At 38.5% G+C, this 22,731-nt stretch overlaps 1 protein-coding gene across 1 annotated transcript; it reads left to right on the plus strand.

Moving 5' to 3' along the window:
• The first annotated feature begins 3,115 nt into the window (after positions 1–3,115).
• On the plus strand, positions 3,116–5,119 carry LOC123474555. Its single transcript, XM_045176768.1, has 5 exons — positions 3,116–3,211; positions 3,899–4,028; positions 4,089–4,196; positions 4,297–4,422; positions 4,524–5,119. The coding sequence occupies exons 1-5, from the start codon at positions 3,116–3,118 to the stop codon at positions 5,117–5,119; spliced, it is 1,056 nt and encodes a 351-aa protein (XP_045032703.1).
• Positions 5,120–22,731: the final 17,612 nt, after the last annotated feature.

The raw sequence follows: 22,731 nt of genomic DNA on the forward strand, positions 1-22,731 counted from the left end.
GCTATAAACCATTGCATCTTGAACTTTTTCTAGAGATAATGAAATAACATATATGGTTTATATTTAATAAAAACAAGCATGATGCTGAATGAAGGCAACTGTAAAAATATCATATTCTAGCTAGAATAAAAAATATGATAAAATATGTGATAATTCAAGCAAAAGAAAATTTAATCAACTCTCAGCTTATTATTTATTCGTTATATTTAAATACTTTTCTAAACATAGCATAGAATAAGCTTACATTAACATAACCTTTATTTAGAATTATATAGCATAAAATCAAAAAGAAAATTTTAGCTGGTTTCAGCTTATTTATTCGTTACTTTTGTAATCATAGCATAGAATGAGCTTACATTAACAAAACGTTTATTCAGAATTATATAGCATAAAATCGAAAAGAAAATGTTAGCTGTTTTCAGCTTATTTTTTCCCTAGATGATAAAAAGAAAGCTTTGCTAAACTTTCGTTTTCATTACTTTAATTGTTTCAAGTAGCTTTAAGGTGAATCAAAACCAAGGAAGAGAAAGTAAAAGTAAGTTCAAGCTTACTAAAAAAAAGTATAAGGCTGCTCGATAAAATATCCGTAATTTTCAGCTTAATAAAGCTTGAAAGACAATCACCATCGACGGAATTTAAAAAATCTAGCTAAATCAAGCAAGACAAACCTTACTCGTGGGCTACTATATGAAATAAAGGCTAATGTAAGCTAACTTAAGCTTGGGAAACGGGGAAAAAAATAAAAAAGCACTTTTAAGCTATCTGTCGCGTACGGGGTGTACAAGCCGTTCCGGAAGGTGGGGAGAACCGAAAAGTTACTTCACCGGTGGCTGGGACCTTTCGTGGTGGAACACAGGGCGTCGGCATTAAATTACGAAGTAAAGAGACCAAGTGGTCGACAGATAGAACTGGTGCACGTGGTGAAAATGAAAAAATTCTTCAGAGGGGCCGAATGGACAGTGGTAGCAAAGAAAGTACGGAAGCAGAACCGAGAAGAATAAAGCCGCAATGCAGCAACCTAATTGCCGGGGGAAAGGACATCCGTGACCGAGATGCCGAAACTAGAGAGACTATACCCCGGGACGAGGAGGTGCAAGAAGCTCGAAATGAAAGGATTGACGATCAGGTGCGTCGATCGACACGAGCCCGGATGCCACCGGTACGATACGGACAAATGCCGCAGGTGGCAGTGGGGGCTCTTCTCCTTCTGCTAGGACTACTGGGACCGCTGATGGGGGTACAACCCAGTCAAGGACATTCCCAAGAGGCTTTTGTGAGGGATGGAGTAATATTCCAATTACAAGGGGAGGTCTTCTTTAGTGACTCGGAGTGGGTAGTAGTGACCGATGTCTCGTTCGGACCCATAGAAAACGCCCTGAACAAACTGCACCTTTGGTTCACCGACTCGGCCAAGAAGAAAGAATTGCAGGCGGAAGAAACAAAATGGAGTGCACGGTTACGGGCGCACATGGTGGAAAGGGCGACGGATGGGTTGGAGCTATTGGGACTTGTTCGTGAACGGTACGACACGCTGCGGGAGGCGGTGGCAGGAGGGCCCAGGAGGGCCAAGAGAGGTATTATCGACGTCGGCGGTACCGCACTGCACTGGCTGTTCGGGGTGGCGACAAGTCAAGATGTAGAAGGACTTAATGGACAGCTGCAGGCCTTGGGAGGAGAAACGTCAGGGATAGTGAGTGCGGTGGCTCATCAAGCAACGTTAGTGAATGAAACATTACGAGAACTCGGGGAACATGTACTGGCCATGCAGCAGCTGGAAAGAGCGCACCAATCACTGGAGAAGGAATTCAACAAATGGAGACAGAATGTGGTGAGTGCCGTGAACGCCCTAGAAAGTCAAGTGATTATGATGGCGAGGATGGACGAAGCCTTTCGAGCTGCTCAGAGAGTTCTAGACTGGGCCAGCATGACATTGTAGGACATCGGCATTGGTCTCGCCCTGTTGGCAACTGGCAACTTACCCCCGGAACTTTTCCCACCTACTCAACTGGGATCGGTTCTTAAAGAAATTCGAGCTTCTTTGGCGATGAGTTGGGCACTAACACCTGCTTTGCAGAATGGTGATCTGTGGAGGGCATACCAGGAAGCCCGGGTCGTCGTAGCGGCCACAACAAACGGGCTTCGGCTATTCATTCATCTGCCAATAATTGAGATTACTAAGACATTTGAGTTATATCGAACATTTGTGTTGCCAGTGTTTAGTGCTGCAGGTAACGTGGGTCTTCATTACGCACCCATTCCCGCATTTCTGGCGGTAGGGCGGGATCGGCAAACATTTATTGAACTGATGGAAGCCGAGGTTCGCTCTTGCCAGGGAAGGGCGAGCTCGGTATGCCCGCCCAGTAAAGCTATCTACCGGAAAAATTTTAAGAAGACTTGTGTGATGGCGCTGTTCCTGCAGGACACTGACAAAAAGAAAATGGAGTGCGATCATGTTGTAGTAGAATGGAGAGGACCTGGAGCCATTTACCTGGGCCACCGGAGATGGGCAGTATAAATGAATAATACACGCTCTCTGGTAATGGAGTGTCCCCAACAGACAGATTCGAGGGATTCTTCGAGAGCAGAGCTGCCGTTGGTCGGCATTTTCGAAATCCAGCACGGTTGCTCCATTCAAACTGATGAGTGGATTTTGCAGGCCAGTAGGCAACACTCGTTATCATCCACTAGGAAGGGGAACGACTTTGTGCCACGTCTAAAAGGGGTAAACTGGGCTGTAGCTACAGACGCCCAACAACAAGGAAGCATGACGAGCGGGAAATCTACGAACTCATCGCTGTAGGCTTCATTAGAAGCGTCCTTGAAACGGATCGGCGGCAGTCTGACGAACGCAGCTAGTTTTGGTAAAACTATCCGTGCTTTGGAAGTAGACGACTCGGAGAGGGAAAAACGAGCGGCGGAACATCATACATATCCATTCAAGCTATGGGGTGTGGGAGCAGCGTTGCTTATGGCCAGTGTGGCTGTGTGCAGCATCCAGTGGTGCCGAGTGAGAAAAGGAGACGTTAATATGGCCGACCTTCGGGAACGCCTACGGGTGGTGGAGGAGTTCGTCGAGGAAGAAGCTAAGAAGCGACGTGCGCGGCGGTAGAGTACCATGCATTGCCTTACGGAAATAGACAACCGTATGGCAGCGCATGAAGAGGCTTGCTTGACGACACTGCGCGAGCTGGAGTCGTCCATTGAGCATCTGGCATGAGGATGATGTTTTTTTTTGGGGGGGGGGGGTGTCATGTGGCCTGTATTGTTACTAACGCTCACGTGCAGTGGAGACGTTGTAACAGAAAAGATGTGGAATGGAGGATGAAAAATAATGAAGATGAAAAATATGACTTGAGGGAAAACGCACGGCTTTATTCTTTGTTGAAAAAAGGGAAAACAAAGAGAGAGAGAGAAAATTGGGAACTTAAAATTTAGACTGGATTACGGGGGAGGTAAACGAGAGATCCTCGTTCACGACCGGTACGGTACAATAACTGAAAAACACACACTGAACAAAGGGGGCAAGGGCCACTTCCAACATAAACACAAACCGAAGGCCCTTGCCACCTACAATCCTGCCCGTGAGGGCAGCACTGTAAGTGACATGTATCATCTAGCAATGTTCCCGGTTTTCTTTCGGTTTATATCTTTTTTTGTGTTGTTTTTTTCTTTTTTTTGTAATGCATTCGGGGACGAATGCAGCTAGAGGGGGGATGTCACGTGGTCAATGACCACGTTATGTGATCCGGTTAGTATGCAATGCTACCGGACGTGTGACGTCAGTGTTTTCCCCCCATATATAGTCCTCCGTGGTCGTGTATCGCGAGAGCAGTCTTAGTCTTGTGAACCGTCAATACAACATACTGTTACAATATTTCAATCTTATTTACATCCATAGGCAAATAAAAACATCAAGCAATATTCAGCCGACGTCAATCGTCTCAAACAAGAAAAGCTGTATAAAAATCACGAACAAGACTTAAGATGTATTTATGTAAAATTGGTTCGATTTACCGAGCGCTGTAAAAGTAATCAAAATTTTTCGCTTACTTAAGTCATTTTATTAATTATTTCGTTCCTACTCATAGGTAACAACTCAGTTACAGTTAACACTCCGTTTCAGGAAGCTATAAACAATCTTGAAGGATTATTCTTAGAAATACAAGTCCTTAAACGTAAAGTCTCAAAAGATGCTGGTAAGATTCCATTTTTTTAAATTTATGTTAAATAAGTCAAAAAATAAGTTTCTTGAATTGATAACGCATATTTGATTCGTTTCTGTGTTTTTTTTTCTAGAGAGGTCAAAACAGCGTAAACGACTTCAAAAAAGAATACGAACTGTCAAAGATAAGGCTCGCAAGTTGATGAGCAAAATCAAGGAACAGTACAAACTGGACATCTCCGAAGAACAATTCGATAGCGGTAAAATAAGAAAAATCCATCCTCTAAAAATTAATCACTAGCTAAAAGGTTATCTGAAATTCAATTATTATAGTCTGGTTTCATTCACCTTTTATTTATAGTTCCATATCACGAAGATCAACAGCTTTGTGAAGCATGGATGCTAACCTGCCGTTGTGAAGAGGAGGTTATTATATCCCCTAATGAGTTGAAGCAATTTTTCGCAACTCTAAATCAACTTCTTCTCGATTTACAAGACAAACTGAAGAATCAAACTGGACGCATTATAGAAATTACTTCAAAAATCGAAGAAGGGTGTGCTGCTAGCTCCCTACTAGATGAGAAAGAAATACTGTCTGGGTCAAACTTTCTTATTGAAAGCGAAATCTATAACCTTAGTTGTATCGAATCGACGGGTTTGGATTTGCTTAGAAATGATTTGTTGAAGGCAAAGGAGGGGATGGATGATGAGGAACTACTTGAACATTTGATCCTGTCAGAGGATTTTTCCGGAACCATCCCAAACGCGGATAAGGATTTAGACGAAGAAGATGCAGATGAAGATGAAGACGATGATTATGACTATGAAGATTTCGAAACCGATGAATCTGGCAGTGAAGACGTTGGAATAAATTCCAAATCAAATGCCCCGAATGAAGATCACAGAGCAGAGGAATTGTTTTTGGGGAATTTAGATGATGAAGACTGTGGTATTTAGGGCAAGAAAATAAAGTGCATTCATCTCGTTCAGTTCTTACAATAATAAATCAGTGAACAACTGTTATGGTTTCAATTTTGTCTATTTTTTAACAAGTAATCCAACCTTGGTTGTTTCTTAACATGAAAACTGCTTTTATTAAGTGAAAAAGTTATATATTTTGATTTATCGAGTCAACAATATTTTCTTGAGGAATGGGTAAAAATATGTAAGACTATCGTACTACTTCAGAACTGTACCTTTGAGGAAGGAAATCTGCTTTTATAAGATGCATATCTTGTAACTTACAAGAGTTGTTTAGAAAAATAAGAACCATTCTTCAAGACCGTATAATCTAGCTTGAACTGCCATGCAGGAGAAAAGTGTCTGTCGAATGACCATGAGGTGTGCTGACTTGAGCGAAGATGGATGAGAATGGAATAGTCTGGTCTCTTAGCTGTAGGATTATAACTATCCAATTATAACTTTCCAATGCCTAATGATTATAAGAAAATACATATATATAACATCTGCTTCTGTTATGTTAATATTTTCAATGATGACTGGATTTATTGACCTGACTATAAAAGCAGGTTTCAATCAGTCTCAGCAGATTTAAAATTATCAAAATTTAAAAGTTTTTAATACATTAGAGAATTAAATATTCCTGACCTTGTATAATTACCTGTTACTTTGTATTATTGTATAACACAGTACGAAAATAAATTAGAATGAAAGTATCCCTAAACACACCCAAAAATTCTCGGAGAGGAGGGAAAATCATCGGCTTAACACGAGCCGAAGTCCGGCTGAGTGTCGACTACCATCAGTATGGGAGTACGAGTGTTTTACTTCACAGGAAGGCGAAAAAACTTTATCGCAGTTTTCTACCCCAGGCACATTTTTTACGCGCATAATTTCATTTTTATATTTTTTGAGAGATAATTACACGCCAATTCATTTTCTGAACACAGAATTTCTCTATCTTTAATCGATCACATGCAATTAATTTCGCAAGATTTTACCACCCGGTACGAACTCATGCGCTAAACAGCCCCGACTGTGGGCCCACGGCCGCCGCCATCGTTGAATGAAAGCTGTTGGGGACGGAATTTTTTTTTCAGTTTTTTCTTGATAATTATAACTTTAAACATGTTTAGATACAAAAATACGAAGACCAAAACTCGCTAAGAAGAACGGTTTTCAAGATATGACGTATTTTTGGGATTTTTTTTTTGTACGGCACTTGCCATTAAAGACCGGCGGGGGGAATGGGGCTTCGTCCCGACTACATGAGTCTCGACGACCGTACTAGCTTATGCACTAATTTACCAGTGTTTATGATATCTTAATGGAAAATTATGTAGATTTATATAAAAATAGACGAGTCAGGATATAGCGTTCAAAAACAATGCAATCAAAGAGAAATATTGGACAAATCTTTTTTATTGTATTCAAATAAACACGTACGTGACCAGCGAGAATTTCAATTTCAAAACAATACAATTGTGACGCTGCACAAAAGTGTGAGGCATGGCCAAGATCGTCTTGACTTAATTGAGCACCAAAATATTTGAAACGCAAGAGTACAGCTTAGTGAAACCCATCAACGAGTGCCATTTTACCCTCCAAACAAATGTGTTTTATTATAAATTATACATGGGAAGTTTAATCAATTCAGAACCGACAGAACATGAGCTTTCTTTTGATGACATGAGACTTGGTCTTCTGGCTTCTGTGTGGGCAGGACACATCTACTCTTATGGCAACTGAAGGAATAATTATGCTCATTGGAGTACATCACGATACCATCTGATGTAAATAGAAATGATACAAATACATTAGTACTTTGAAGTCTGAATGATGAGTCACAATTAAAAACCTATTTAGTTGCACCATTCACAGAGATTCCAGTTATTTTCCTGACTAGGACGTTGTAAAAATGAAATGCTATTCGCAACACGCGCTTCAGCTGCAGGATCAGTATACCGAAAGAATTTTACCTGAGAAGTAAAAAGAAACAAAGAGAAATTAAATTATTAAGTTGATCACAAAATAAAACTGCTTTTATATTGTTCCCAAATAAGTGAGGGCAGTAAAGGGTCACACCATCAAATTTCTTTGCAATTTCCAATGCCTACTTTGTCTCGTGTTCTGGTTTAGCAGCTGGAAGCGAATAGACTTTGAGTCTACAGCTTGGTCAAAGCAAACTTTATATTCATTGATCCCTTTGCCACAAAAAATGTATACTCTGACTTAATTTGCAGTCATGTCAATTCTAAACAGAAGAAAGAGATCAGCAAAATCAGCACGAAAGGATTTCTGAAAAGTTTACTTGCCTGCTGCCTGCTTCTCCCATGTTCACAACTGGTGGTATTCTCCTTGTGCATCAATACAAGAGCAATCAATAATGTTTAACTATTTGAGCCTTCCCTTGTTGAATTGAATGTGGCTGAGCCATATGTCTTGGCATGCACCTTTCTCTTTGCTGGGACAATCTGTTAAATATATTAAAAACAAAATTTACTATGGTTAACATGACTATGAACTTAGAATGAAAATGCATTGATATACCTGGTTGTTTCTTCTATGAACAGCCTAGCTAGCCAGCCTCTTAGTCTCATAGGGAAAAATGAAATCTCGTCGAACACAGCAGTCACAATCACAGTTCAACTCGAACAGTTCCGATAAAGTAGTAAAAAATTCTGGGTTGACTTAAAGAGATTTTGGAACACAACATTAGTGAACACGGAAAACATACATTTACATTTCGCCCATTGTCACCAAAGAAACATACACTTAAGTCAGTATCCGTACGTCAGTACGATTACCTTTACAAGTTCTTGTTCTTGATTTAATTGTCAGTAGATGGCAATGACAGGAATCTGAGTTGCAGACATTTTTCCCCTTTATGGGTAGATGGCAAGAATTTTTTAAATTTTTAGCACAATTTTTTTGCACAATTGGGTAACAGCAAGCGGGTCTTCCTGCAAAGGGATGACTTCGGTCACTGTGGGTGGGAGATCAGATAGGTATACATATTTTTGGGACCATTCAGCAACAAGAAGAAACACCATTCAAAGACAAAATATTTTCCCGCCCAAGTGTAAGCCTTAGTTAAAGGTTGGTAGGATCTTTTCGAAACACCCGAATTTCCATTTTTTTGCGCCGTTCGTTCTGTTCCCTCTCCCCGTCCTCTTGCCACTTTCGCCGACGTTCCGGACGTGCTTGATGGTGAATGATGAGACGACGGCTGAACAACTGTTGAATGTGGAGACGAAGAGCCTGATGGTATTGTAATCATCGGCGGTTGCACAACTGTTGAATGCGGAGACGGAGAGCTGGATGGCATCGTCGTCATCGACGTCTGTACAACTGTTGAATGTGGAGAGGGAGGGCTTGATGACGTCGCACGTGTGGTTGCATTATGAGTCTCGCTGAACAGTTGTTTGAAGCTCTGCAATATGTCACGAAGTCATCTGCGAACTCTAGGTTACCACATAATCTGGACGATTCAGGGAAATCAGAAATCATAATCAGGCATAGTAACGGACTCAGGACTGAGCCTTGTGGAACGCTGACTTTTTGGGAGGTAGTCTCTGAGATTTCAACGTCGATTCTCACTTTCATTGTTCTGTTCTTTAAAAAGTTTTTTATCCATTTTAAGGTTTTCCCCTTCACTTCCAGTTTAGCCATCTTGAATAAAATCGCCTCGTGCCATGTCGAGTCATACACATTGCAGAGATCTAGGAAGATGGCGTACGTATTTAATTTTTTGTTAAAGCCTTCTTTGATTTTAGCTTCCAATGTCATAATTTGGTCTATAGTAGATCTTCCCTCTCTGAATCCTGCTCGGCTGTTTGGGAGCAGGTAGTTTGTCTCTAGGAACCAAGCTATTCTTTTGGCTAGTATTTTTCCATAAGTTTGCTTCCGCATGAAGTAAGGGCTAAAGGTCGATATGAGTATGGATTACCCGGCTCTTTATTTCGTTTTCAAGATAGGACATATGATGGATGTTTTCCATTCGGGAGGGATAAAAGAATTGTTAAGTGATAGGTTAAATAGACGCAGTAGTTGATTTATGTTTTCCCCATTAAGATGTTGGAGCATGCTGTTGTGCACGAGGTCTTCACCCATCGTTGATTGTCTCAATTGGCTTATGGCTGTCACTAGTTCTTCGCGTGTAATAGTTTCATCCAGAGTGCTGCCTGCGTTTACTGCAATTCTTATTTTTTATTTCATTTCTTTTTCCATTTTTTTTTGGTCTTGGCTGTGGGCTGGTTTGGTGTTTACTAAATACTTCAAGAAGAATTTGGGTCTTTTTCTTAGGTTCTGTCATTCGTGTACCACATGGAAGAGTGATCTGGTTGGATTCCAGGGATTAATTTGGTAAACTTCTCATTGCGTTGATGAAATTCCATGCATCTTTAGGGTTTATTATGTCTACATTTTTATGCTTTGTGTCCCATGCGTTTTTTTCCGCTTCCCTTATAGTTTTTTTCTTTAATGCCATCGCTCTATTGTAAGCTGTTCTGTTTTCTGGTGTTGGCCATTTAGTATATTCCTTCCAGGCTCTTCAATATTCAGCTATTTTCTTCGAGCAATCTTCATTTCCCCATGGTTTGTTTATGTTTTTTGTACATCTTTTTTCATTATTAAGATTAAAAATGTCTTTCTATGATTCAAGGACGGACTTGTGGAAGATGCTGAATGCTAATTTTGGTTTTCCGGATTCAATGTACTTCTTTTCCGCAAGTTTCCTGGTTATGGACTCATTCCATTTTGGCCATTCTTTTTCTTTAAATTTCCATTTTAGTTGTATTTTTGTTTTATTATCTTCTCCTTCGTTAGAAGTCTAAAGACTATCGGCCGATGGTCACTCCCCAGATATGGGCCGAGTTTGATTGATGAACAAAGAGCTAGCTGTGTTGACATTATGGTGAGGTCCAAGGTTGATTTTTTCATAGTTACTGAATAAATTCTTGTTGGGAGGTTTTTAGGGGTGAGTAGCGTAAAATTGTCCGAATTTGTAAGAAAATTACTTATTTCTCTTCCGATTTTATTAGATAGATGCGAGTTGAACCACCGAGGGCTATGGCCATTAAAATCACCTCCTATTATGCAAGGATTTGTTCTTCCAGGGAGATGATACAGAAGGTTCAGGATTGATTCATTACCATCAGGACAGTATATTGAGTAGATATGAATTTTAGTTTTTGTTGAGATTGTTACAGAAACGTCCACTATCTTACTCTTTAGGAATTGTTTTACAGGTATCCTTGCCATTTGAAGATCCTTTTTGACAAGAAGAGCAACACCACCTTTTCCTATTTCACGATTCAAGAAGCCATTTTTGTAGTTGGAGAATGTTGGTACATAGTTGTCGGTCCACCAAGTTTCGGAAAGAAGGACTACATCAGGTTGGGTCTGGTTAAGGTATGTTTTGAATTCATTTTTAAAATCTTTATTCAGTCCTCTGGCATTGAATTGTATACATTTTAGTGTGTTATTCATTGGGTTCGGCTTCATGTTGGCTGATCCAGGCTCCTGCTAGCACTTCATGATCCTCAACATCCATGCTGTACCCCGAAAGTGAAGAAAGGGGAGAGGCAGATGGTCGGTATCCATTTTACCCCTTGCTCTTTGGCCATAGCTAAAACACAGAGCTTTGTCACAGGGCGTATAAACGGGCTTTTGTGGTTCACAAGCTTCACTTTAACCAATCTAACGACATTGTCAACGGCACTGGGCATTATTTCTATCACTTTGCCTAATGGCCACTGCACACGTAAGGTATTTGATTCAATAAAAAGCACTATATCCCCCACAGTAGCATTTGGCCGATTTTCGGCCCACTTTCTTCTTTCACTCAGATGAGGAACGTATTCACGTTGCCATCGATTCCAAAAATGTTGAATGATGGCCTGGCTTTGCAGAAATTGCTTTGCGGTTACGTCTACGTTTTCTTCATCTGATAACTTTTGCGGTGTATAAGGACGTGCCCCACCGTGTAGAAAGTGATTCGGTGTTAGGGGATCAGGATCGTCAGGATACATGCTGAGATGAGTCAGTTGTCTTGAATTGAGCAAGGCGGCTACCTCGGCAACGACGGTTCTTAGGACACGATCAGTGACGAGGCGAGTCCCAACACTGATTTTCATCGCACGTTTGCACGATTGAACCAATCTTTCCCATACTCCCCCGAAATGGGGCCCATACATAGGAGGAAAATGCCATTCAATCTGCTGACAGGACATTATCGTCTGGAGTTCTTCCAGAGCCTGGCGAAGTTCTTGCTCGGCTGTAACAAGGTTTGTTCCGTTGTAGCTGTAAATTACATCTGGTTTTCCACGTATACTGACGAACCGGGTGAAGCAACGCAAGAATTCTTCCAGACTGAGTCCATCTGAAGTTTTAGATGGACAGCCCTGGTTGTTAGACACATGAAAAGACAGATCCATCGCTTTTCATGCCTTACACCTCTTCCACCAACACGTACAGTGGGAGGACCGAAGTAATCGATCCCCGTGAAGGCAAAAGCAGGGCGATACGGGGTAAGCCGATGTACTGGAAGCAATGCCATAAAGGGCGGCATTGGCTTCGACGATCGGCGTTTACAAGGCCAGCAATTATTAACGACTGATTTGATGACTTTCCGACCAGAAAGTATCCAGTAACGTGAACGTATACTTGCTAACAACGTCTCAGCTTTCACATGCAAATTTTTCACGTGATGATCCCACACTATCCGTTGAGTCAACAACTGATCTCCTGGTAGCAGAATGGGATGTTTTGCTTAGTAGTCTACCGGGGCGTGCTGGATACGTCCACCTACCCGTAACTGTCCGACGTCATCTAAAAATGGCTTGAAAGGACGAAGTTTAGACGTCAGCGGTAGTTCCAGGTTTTTTCTTAAGGCATAGATTTCTTCATTGAAAGCTAACACTTGAGCACGTTTGACGCTAATCACTAACGACGTTGACATTTATAACGCCGTTAACTCCCCAACTGTCAGTTGGTCCCCACGTTTTCTGGATTGTGTATTTCTCACGAATCTCAAACACCAGGCTAGATTTCTCTGAATTCTAAGCAAACTCGAACAGTTTTTTACGCACTGGTCTACGGGATGGATCTCATCTTCTGTTTTTACTGCCAAGATGCGAATCACATTCACGTCACTCTCTTTCGGCTCAGCAATGTCAACCCAATTGTTCCGTTCAGATGGATCGAGTTGCAAGAACTGCGGTCCTTGATGAAACTGGAACAACTCGTTTACGTTCTGTGGGTCAATACCACGACTGCACAGGTCAGCTGGATTTTCGACTCCAGCTACATGACGCCACTGCCGAAGATTGGTGTTTCTGACGATTTTTCCAACACGATTGTTCACGAAAACTTCAAATTTGCACGTTCGTGAGTATATCCAACGTAACACTGTTGTGTTACTGTTGTGCGCACTTAAGTGTTTGCCTTTAGATTTCAGACGCTTCATCGAGGTTCCTGGCTTTTTTATTGATAGTTTGTCGAGCAGCATCGAAAACTTTTCATCTAATTGGTTTGAGAGTTTATTAGCGTTAAACTGTCTGACTTTTTCTAATGAGGAAACTTTCTGTTCTATTTGAGGAAGTTTGGCGACATTGTATTCAATTTTCTGGATTGCTTCTTCTGTTGCTCTTTGTTTTTGTTCCAAAGCAGGTATTCTTTTTTTTTCAGTGCTTAAATTTCGGCATTGAATTCACCAGTTTTGGTTTCAGGGGCTGCGTCATTGTGTGCTGCTTGGTGCTGCGGCTTGGTGGCTCTCTGCGTCGTTTCTCCATTGTTGGTGAGTATTTTGACTCAGTTTGGTTTCTGCCTCTGTGAATGAGATTTTCTGGTTCATTGCAATCTCGATAATTGCTTCTTTTCTTTTCCACAGTGGGCAAACTGAATCTGTCGAGCAGTGCTCATAGCTGGTACAGTTGATACAGAATTTAGGATGTTTGCAGGCCTCAGTTTGCTCATGTTCCTTATGGCATCTTGGATAAACTGCCTTAAGCATGTATACTCGTTAGGAGTGGTTGAGCCTCCAACATTTCTTACATTGAAGAGGACGGGGGATGTATTGTTTGATTGGGTAGCTCCAAACAGAGATCAAGAGGCTTCGGGGGATGGAGGTTGATGGAAAGGTAATTATGATTTTCGTTCTGTTGCTTGCCTTTGATGGGATACTTGTGTAGTTTACAGCTCCTGCGTCTTTCATTAAAGCATCCAGTTCAAAGGATTCATGGAGCTCAATCGGGATGCCATGAACCACTCCTTTGTTGAGCCATTCGGCTTCCACGCTGTTTACAGATACCTCGTGTTCCAGGATGAAGGTTGTTGACAGGATTTTTTGCATTGTCCCACATAACACAATGCAGTCCGTCGGATGTCCGACAGATGTCGGGATCGGATGTTAAGTCCATCTTTTTATATCCTCCGGACAGCCCGATATCCGATTTGGATGTCCTATTGATGTAATTTTTTTTGGTTTTTACCGCCATCAACAGTGCCGTCGGATATTCTAAGGATGTCCGAACGGCTTTCATTTGGCTATAAATATGACATGTATGGGACCTCTAATGTTGAAAAAACATTATGCTACATCAGAGTTTGAACTCGGGTCTCCCGCACCACAGTCGAATATTATTCCTCCTCGCCAATCTTTAGATTTAATACATATAATTTTCGAACAATCCTATCGAATTGTTGTAAAACACTTCAGTTTTTTTCGATAACAAATCACATACAGTATTTTTAAGAAGTCAAGATGATGTCGAACTTAGGTTAAATCAGAAGTGTATAACTTGCAATTAAACAATTTATGCTAGATATTTTTTGAATTTTAAACTTCAGCATGATTTATTAAGTTTAAAGTAGTTTTTTATTATTTGAAATTAAAATCCTATCTACTTTATTTTTATTTTATTTTTGTTTGTAAGTTGCTCGTCTCTTTTAGCCGAAGAATTTCGTTTGCTGCCAGAAATTCGTCTGCTACAAGGGGATGAACAACAAACCATTCACAAACAATAGCTAAATAAAAATAAACCAGATAGAACTAGGGCTAGAAAAAAAATTGGGAGATGAAAAAATGAATAGGGTACCCTCTGCTAGGAAGAAAAGGGGGAAAATCTTAATTATATTGATGAAAACGTATTTTTTTACATGAAGAAGTTGGTTTCTCCATAAGACGCTGCAGCCGCAGCAGACCAACTTGGACACAAATGAGATTTTCGCATTTGTGGAGAACGTGCAACGTAGGATGTTTTACTGCTCTATTAGTTCCAATCGAGTTAACCGCCCCGCACCGATAAAGTGCATTCGGGGTTGAATTGAGGTGCCACTTTTTCAACCGGGCCGGTGCGGAGAAAAATTTGAGGTTAACCCATTGCCCCGACGCAATATTAAAAATGCCGTTCTTTCGGTTTCAGAGTAAAAATCGGGGCAAGCGGGTAGAACGAGATATTATCGTGGTTGTTATCGGATCGATCGGGTGAAACAGTCAATCGATAATATTTTTTGCGTTGATGAATCGATTGATTGCAATCCAAATGATTGCAAACCCCAATTGAATTCGGGAGAAGAATTTTCCACCCTGAGCCACGCCTCGATGGCCCGAAATGAGAAACACGATTTGCAAAAAAGCGCCCCGATTGGCTCGAGGCCGATCCTTAAATGAAACAATTGAAAATCTTCTTGGCTGTTGGTAGGAGGTCCATAGAATATAATTTTCGCACATCCATTGCACTTCCAAGGTGACTAGCCGACGGACATCCCTGGAACTACCCATTGAGTACATGGATATCTAAGGGATGTTCGGCCATGATTCGGACATCCGACGGCAGAAATGTGCTAGATGGGGTATGATGGGGATTGAGCAATGATATCTAAGTGTGTGTTTGTTGGTGGTTGCAGTGCTATCAGCAATTATGGGAATGAAATATACGAGGATGAAGTAGTTTGACAATTTTATTGAATTATTAAGCTGATGGTAGGGGAGACTGGAGTAAGCGGTCGGTTTTCGTTTTCCCCTATATCTCCCAAACTAATCATTAAATTAATTTATTTTTTGGTTTTTATGTATTCCATAAGGTAATGTACCCCCCATATTTTTCATATAATTTAATAATAGACCATTTTCCCATATAAGACCTTTAAAGTTTTCTTAGATTCGTAGGAGGAGCCTATTTTGAGGGGTAAGTGAGGACACTAGGGTGGGTGGTGAGGGACGTCCTCCGTTTTCGCCTTAAAATTCATTAAAGATATTTGTAAAAATTGAAATAGCGTCCCACTGCATAGACTCTATAAGTTAATAAATGTTTCAATTTGATTATTGTGTTAATAAAAATTTTTTCTTATATGATAAAAAACCCTTATTACAAGATAGGTGGGGGTTGGGCTTATTGTAATCGATTAATATGCTGAATAATCGATTGCTTGAGATCATTGTAAGGAACAGTAATGGCGTCATGAGCTCGGTGATTATTGATGGGCTTGAAGGCCAAACCCGCCCACTAATGTCCCATTTTAGTCAAAAACAGCTGTCCCGATTTCCCGATAAAGACTATTTTTTTAAAACGTTAATATTATCTACAGTAATTGATCGAAAATTATAATTTTTGTTTTTAACAATCAAGAAATGATTAAGCTTCATTTCCATATTAAATTTACATGCCATTTGCGATTATTTTTTTCTAGAAACATTAAATGGCGGAGAAAAAATTAACTAAAAAACAACCGTTTTTTATGCCAACTAGACCAAATTTCATGCCAAAGTAGATTGATTGTATCTAAATAACATACTAAAAAAATTTATAATTTTATTAAAATCTTCTATTTTTCCCCCTACTGTCCCTCTTGACCCGGTGTCCCGGCATACTCCAGTCTCCCCTACAACAGTGAACAATGGGTGAGTTTGAATACACTTACTTCCACGTGATCAGGATTCTCTGAGAGGTGCTGCTGTAAGTCCACTGATAATCGTTTCTACACCAATTATTTATTTATTTAGTTAGTTAGTTAGTTAGTTTTTTTTTTTTTTTTAACTGGTTAGTTCTTGAGCGGATTTGAATGTGCGGATTTAACATGAGATTAACTTGTAACTTCCAAAAAAGCGTTTGAATACGTGTGTATCACTAGGTGTTTCAATCGGAAAAATTTGCTATCCAGTAAAATATAGTGTTGCAGACGACGATAATTTTAGATTTTTGTCTGCAATTGTATCAATACTTCCAAATAACAATAAATCTTTGTTATACTGCTTGTAATTTAAAGATTATTGGCGCAGTGGTATAATACAAGTCTAGTAATTCTCAGTTACTAGGTTCAAACCTAAGTGCAGTTTATATCTCAACGTTTTTTTGGGGAAAACCTTGCTTAAATGTTTGTTGACGGGATTTTAGAAATCGGTTGCACAACAGACCTTTATTTTTTGAATTATAATGTTTCTTCTTATAATTTTAATTGGTAATTATTTTAATTTAAAAAGAATTTGTAATTGCGGAGGCAACCCTGATATCAATAGTAAACAAATTTGCTATCCAGCCAGATATAGTATTGCAGACAATGATAATTTTAGATTTTTTGTCTGCAATTTGTATCGATACTAACCAACAATAGTGAATTATTCTCAACTTACGTAATAGTTACTAACTTGAATGGCATAGTGGTATAAGACGATGCTCATGATGATAAGTATCCATGTTCGATCCAGATAACCAACTTAATTTTTTTTAAAGCAAATTAGTATATGAAAATGATGATTTGGCAGTCGTAATCGTTTATAATTTCATGGTTTTACATTTACTATTTTCTATTTCCTATCGAAGTTTAAAACACAGATGGTAGAACTTGAATGCAACAGTTGTATTTTCTTCAATACACAGCATAAAAACAAAGGAACAATAACAATGAACACATAATTTAATGATGCACCATATATTTCTGATAACAAAATAAAACTATAAACGTAAATATAAATATAAAATGATATACATAAAACTAACATTGCAACATACTGTTTAGCCTTAAGTAAAGCCGAAGATGATCAGTTCAGATTTGTATTGTGCTATTTATATCGATATTCGGTAACAAAAGATTTGTTCTTTGCATAGCAATTTAAAATACCGATTCAAAACCGCTGTGGATGAAGACGGCATTCGCATGTAAAAGGTTCGGAATTCAAATCCACCTATACGTAAAAACTTTATTTTTAATTTTGTTTTGCACGATTTTTTTACAATACGTCATCTGTTGGATATCGGTAAAACTACTTGGAAAGTATCGATACAACGATATATCTAAAAATATCGACTATCTAACATTTATCAAAAAATATCGATAAATCGTTAAAAAGTTTAGATAGTCGCCAACACTATCGCCAACACTACTTCGAGCAATGCCGAGCGGTTGGTTTAGAGTAGTGGCTCTTCTACGACATAGAAGATTTTTTCTGTCACGAGCCGATAATCTCGTACCGCTTTCTTGGGGGCTCCAATCTCGTACCGATGATCTCGTACCGGTACGAGATAGATGGTACGAGATAAAAATGGTACGAGATAGGGGTAGACCGTGATAAGCTTGAAAAATTTTATTTCAAATGCAAAAAAGGTAATCTAGTGCAAAATCTTAAATTCCATTTGATTAACTGTGTTGGAAATCGTTTACAATGACGACGTAAATTCATTCATGAATTTATAAATAGTGTAGTGGGAATTTTTTTATAGTTTCTATATTCCAATCTTCTGAGACGATTTCATTTACCTTTTTTTCAAGGTGTTTTTCACACGCATAGGGATAGTAAATGGCTGAGTGAGTGGATAGTTCTGTTAAAATTAAATTTTAGTCACGTCATTAGTTTTAAATTTTATGTAGTAATTATTACTGTCAATTCGAGGTTTTCAATTGTTAAATCTGATTCATCATCAGATAATTCGTTATTTATAGTTAAATCTTCTTCGTTGTTTATGAATTCCTCATTGTTGTTGATTTCCTGTCGAAACACATTTTCCTTTGGAAATTTTTTCATCTCTTCTATGTCTGTTAATTATGTATGTATAATCATTTATTGTTAATGTTTCAAAATGTTTGTCGTAGAAATGTTGATTGCCTATTTCTGGGTTATTTATTGTTAACTTCAGCTCTCCGTTCTCATTTTCCAATTTTTCTATTTGTTGGTTCTTGATGTGAATTTAGTGTTAATTATATATATATATTTTAAATTTTAAGTCGAATTACTTTATTTACCTTATTTAATTCTAAATCCTCAAATTGTTTTTTTGTATTTTTCACTAGCAATCTGATATCGAGTAAAAATTTGTTACATTTTTTAATACGCAGATTTTTAATATATATTGAACTTGTTATTTTTGTTTTCTTCTGTTATTCTTGCTAAATTTGTTTGAAGTTTTAAAATTATGGAAACTAAACATGATTTCGATTCACTTAGAAGTTTTTTTTTCTTGAGCTTTAATGAATAAATTTGTAAGCGTACTTACAACATCTATATTCACTGAAGAATATTTGAAAAGTAAGTATTTATTATAACTTAATCTTTATGTATAATTATTAATAACAATAGTTCTATAGCTCATAAAAAGTCATCAAAAGGAGGAAAGCCAGGATTCATTCCACGAGCTGTGATGGAACAAAAACATCTAGAAAAAATCTAGAGTAAATAAAGTACAATACACGATATTTTTTATTAATTAAATAACAAAACCCTTTACCTTAAAATTCACAGAATCCATTGTTGAAGCTTGGAAAAACTGAAATTGAGCCACAACTGAACTCATATGTAAGCTAGCAATGAAATGTATCTGCCAATTTTTGAACAACAAGCGTAGACTACTACTTAATATGTAAATAAAACACCAAATTGTTAAAAAATACAATATATTCAAGAACTAGTACTGCATTTCTTTATCATAAAAAACACGTAGAATAAAAAATTTTATTGACAATAAAATAAATGCATATTAACACAATATTATTCAATAATAAAATAAAATATGTGACAACATCGACTATTTACAATTTCAATATACATATATTGTATATTAATTCACCTGTAAAGATGTCAAAAAAAGTTCACTGGTCTACAAAATTAAAACTTCATCTTTGTGATATATCAACATAAATTTAAAAATTTAAAAGTGAACTTACCGTAGCGAATAAAATGCCAACAGTTGTACAAGAAAAAACCAATGAACTAGAAAAAGTAAAAAAGATTTATATAAACAAATTCACCTACCTATAATTTTTCTATTCTTTTCCCCAAAAATCACAATAGCGTTAGATAAACCAATGTAAAAAACCGCTGCCTTTGACATAAGAGAATCTTTTGATAAATTATCAATTCTCACTGATGTATCGATATATAATTTCAAATTTTATTTCAATAAATAAATTAATAAGATACACTTAGGAATTAATTGAAAGAACAATAATTTCATCAGCAAACTACGAATTAGCAAAAGAACCATCAACACCACAATATTTTTCAACACCGACAAATGAAGTAACCAATTATATGTATACAAATATTAAAACATAACCTACAAATGTTTAATTAGGAAAAAGAATCTACGTTTTTTGCAGAAACACCAAAACTATTTATTTCAACATTTGAAAAATTGAATACTCCAATTTCAAATCCAAATGTTCTCCCACTAGATGGCAGTAATTCATTACAATAAAGTTAAATACATTAATTTATTTTCATATATTTTTTGAACGTTTTACTTGTGAAATTTCTATAGTTGTTCCCCCAGAATGTAATTTTGCAGCATAATTCATAAATAATTTAAATCCATCCTTTCCTTTCCATTTACTTCTTAACATAATTCCACAGCTGAAACTAGCTCACCGAAACGTGAGCTTAGCTCAAGCTCACGTACGCTCAAGCTCATTTCAAAGTTTTTTAAAGTAATCGTCTAACGGAGAAAGCATAATACATCTGACAACAAGGGACGACGCCACACCACAAGGTTGTGGTGTGGCTATGTCACTTGTCCACAACGGTGTCCGTGTCCGTGTACTGGAACAACAGGTCGAACGGTTGCTGGCATCGCTGTTGTTTTCACGACAGGTGGATTAGAAGTAATCGGTTTTGGACGACCGCTTGAATAATCGCAATCAACCCACACCCAAGCTGGTTGATTTCCCTTTTTCGTCTTCTCAGTTTCACTCTTTACTAAACATTTGCCTGGCCCTCTCTTCTCGAATTACCCTTCAATCTTTAAAGGTTTCTGTGTAGTCGTAGGTCGTTTAGTTGTACTGATCATAATTAGATCACCGTTACTATAAACGCAATCAACCCATTCGCATTTTTTGTTTGCTAATTACTTGGATGAGTTAATAATGCTTTTATTGGCTTCAGTTTTAAATATAGTATGAGAATGCTTCGTGAAAAAAAGAACAGACAAATGGCATGTCGGTTGACGTTCACACAAAGTCGTTTTCGTTTAAAGTTGTACTCGATCACCCCGAGGATGGCCTTTGTAACCAACCTTGCAATTATCTCAGGGTTTTTCTATCGTATCGATTACAGCATGACTATTGTTTGTTTTTGGCCAAACTTGATTCGATTGCTTCATAACAATGTCAAAGTGACAAATTCCTCAATTTTTTATTTTGGGGACGTTATCTATAGTTAAAGAGCGTCGGACCAAAATTAGTCCCGTTCTTCAAGACGCTGGCCATCTATTTCGTCGTTTTCATTCCGGAGGACAATCCATCCCTCTTCGCCATGTTCCTTAAATGTTTACCGATCCTAAGTCTCTTACTCTTCGTGCCAATGCACGGCATGAGTCTCGGCTATGAGGGAGTTATTTTCGCCAACAATTGTTTTTTTTCCTCATCTCGGTGCAGATGTACCCGACCACTGTCCTCAAGGCTGTTTGTTCATCTTGGATAGAAAAACTAGATTAGCACTACTTTTTTTTAAAAATAAAAAATCAGGTACAGTATCCTGCACAAAAATCCGAACACCGATTTAATTTTTTAAAGCCACCTATTGGCGGGGTAATGGATTTTTTGTTTGTCTTTCTTTAAGGGGGAGGGTAGACGGGGTGATGGACACGACAGGGTAGGGTTGGGTAAGTCTAGACATTTTTTTAATGCCTTAAGGTATTACGCTTTAAGGCAAGTTACAGGTCGGGACATTTTTGCAACCCCCAGGGTGATGTGTTTTTTTAAAACGACAGTTGGAAATGTTGGATTTTGGCTGTGTAATATTCCTTGCCCAAAATAAGTCAGAGAGCTGCCTGTGCACAATTTTATCGACACCGATGGCATATGCGTAGAGCATCTGATTGTGACGCCGTAGAACAGTGTTCGATTCCCGATAAGGAATTGCGAAACATTTCGTATCTTTATAATATTTTCATTCGAATATGCTGGGAATATTAATTTTTTTAGAACGAAGTGAATTATTATTTTTTAATTTATTTAATAAACAAAAAAAAACCACATATTGCTCGATGAAAACTTGTTTTATATATGAACGAGAATTTCTCGTAAGCAAACCAAAATAATTCATCACCTCATCTGGAATCGAACATGGATCTCCAGCATCATATTCAGAAACGCTACACCTACGCCATAGACCTCGAAGTAAATATTCACATGCAGCTGGAACATAATCTAAATTGTTTCGGTAAGCAACATTACCAAGCCCAAGCCCTAAATTTCCAACTGTCGTAAAAAAAAAACACACCACCCTGGGGGTTGCAAAAATGTCCTGACCTGTAAACTTGCCTTAAAGCGTAATACCTTAAGGCATTTTTGTAGGTCTAGACTTACCCAACCCTGCCCTGTCGTGTCCATCACCCCGTCTACCCTCCCCCTTTACAAAAAAACAAAAAACCCGCTACCCCGCCAATAGGTGGCTTTAAAAAATTAAATCGGTGTTCGGATTTTTGTGCAGGATTACTGTACTGCACGCTTTTAAACTCTACTTCTTCGTCTATTATCACTTTATTCCTAGGATCGTTGTTGTAAGATTTAACCGACTTCGTATCCCCGCGCCACAAATACACAATTCCTTCCTGAAAAAGCCGCTCGATAAATATAACGATATCAGCATGGCTATCAAAAGTCGTGGCTTCGGTAAGAGAATCAAGGATCGACATTCTTGGGCAAGAAAGAAAACTCTACTGAAGATCTTGCCAGTTTTTTTGTTTTTTTTCCATTTTTTGCTCCTCATTTCATTGGTTCTCCTCACTTCAATAGGGCATGCGACAGATCTTCCTTTCCAATCCTCTGAAGACACGGTAACAGCGTAACCGCAAACGAGCATAAGAGAGTCATCCGACTTCCTCACTTCTTGGATGGAAGCCGCCGTCAAAGGGGCAAAATGAGTAACCGTCGCGCAATGGACCTTTTTCCGTTCATTGTTTTTTATTATATTTGTTTTCCAAATCATGAACATAGACCGCTCCCATTCCTTGCTCCATTCCCTGGACATTTGTATTTCAATAAAACTATCTCGACTGTTAAATTACTCGTGCTTTTTTATTACTGCAAAATGTAACCATTATTGGGACATTTAGATGTTCAGTTGTCATACAGCCCTATGGATGGAGGGCCTCCCCGGATTCAACGGGGTAATAGCA

Source organism: Daphnia magna, linkage group LG7 (genome assembly GCF_020631705.1).
Source record: "Daphnia magna isolate NIES linkage group LG7, ASM2063170v1.1, whole genome shotgun sequence".
Taxonomy (NCBI): domain Eukaryota; kingdom Metazoa; phylum Arthropoda; class Branchiopoda; order Diplostraca; family Daphniidae; genus Daphnia; species Daphnia magna.

What these genes read in the sequence shown, in the direction of transcription:
- LOC123474555 (XM_045176768.1), top strand. Translation starts at nt 3,116, where the DNA reads ATGCATTGCCTTACGGAAATAGACAACCGTATGGCAGCGCATGAAGAG. An exon ending in AGTCGTCCATTGAGCATCTG is followed by an intron (nt 3,212 to 3,898) that starts GCATGAGGATGA and finishes TTACATCCATAG; the next exon opens with GCAAATAAAAACATCAAGCA. An exon ending in TAAAGTCTCAAAAGATGCTG is followed by an intron (nt 4,197 to 4,296) that starts GTAAGATTCCAT and finishes TTTTTTTTCTAG; the next exon opens with AGAGGTCAAAACAGCGTAAA.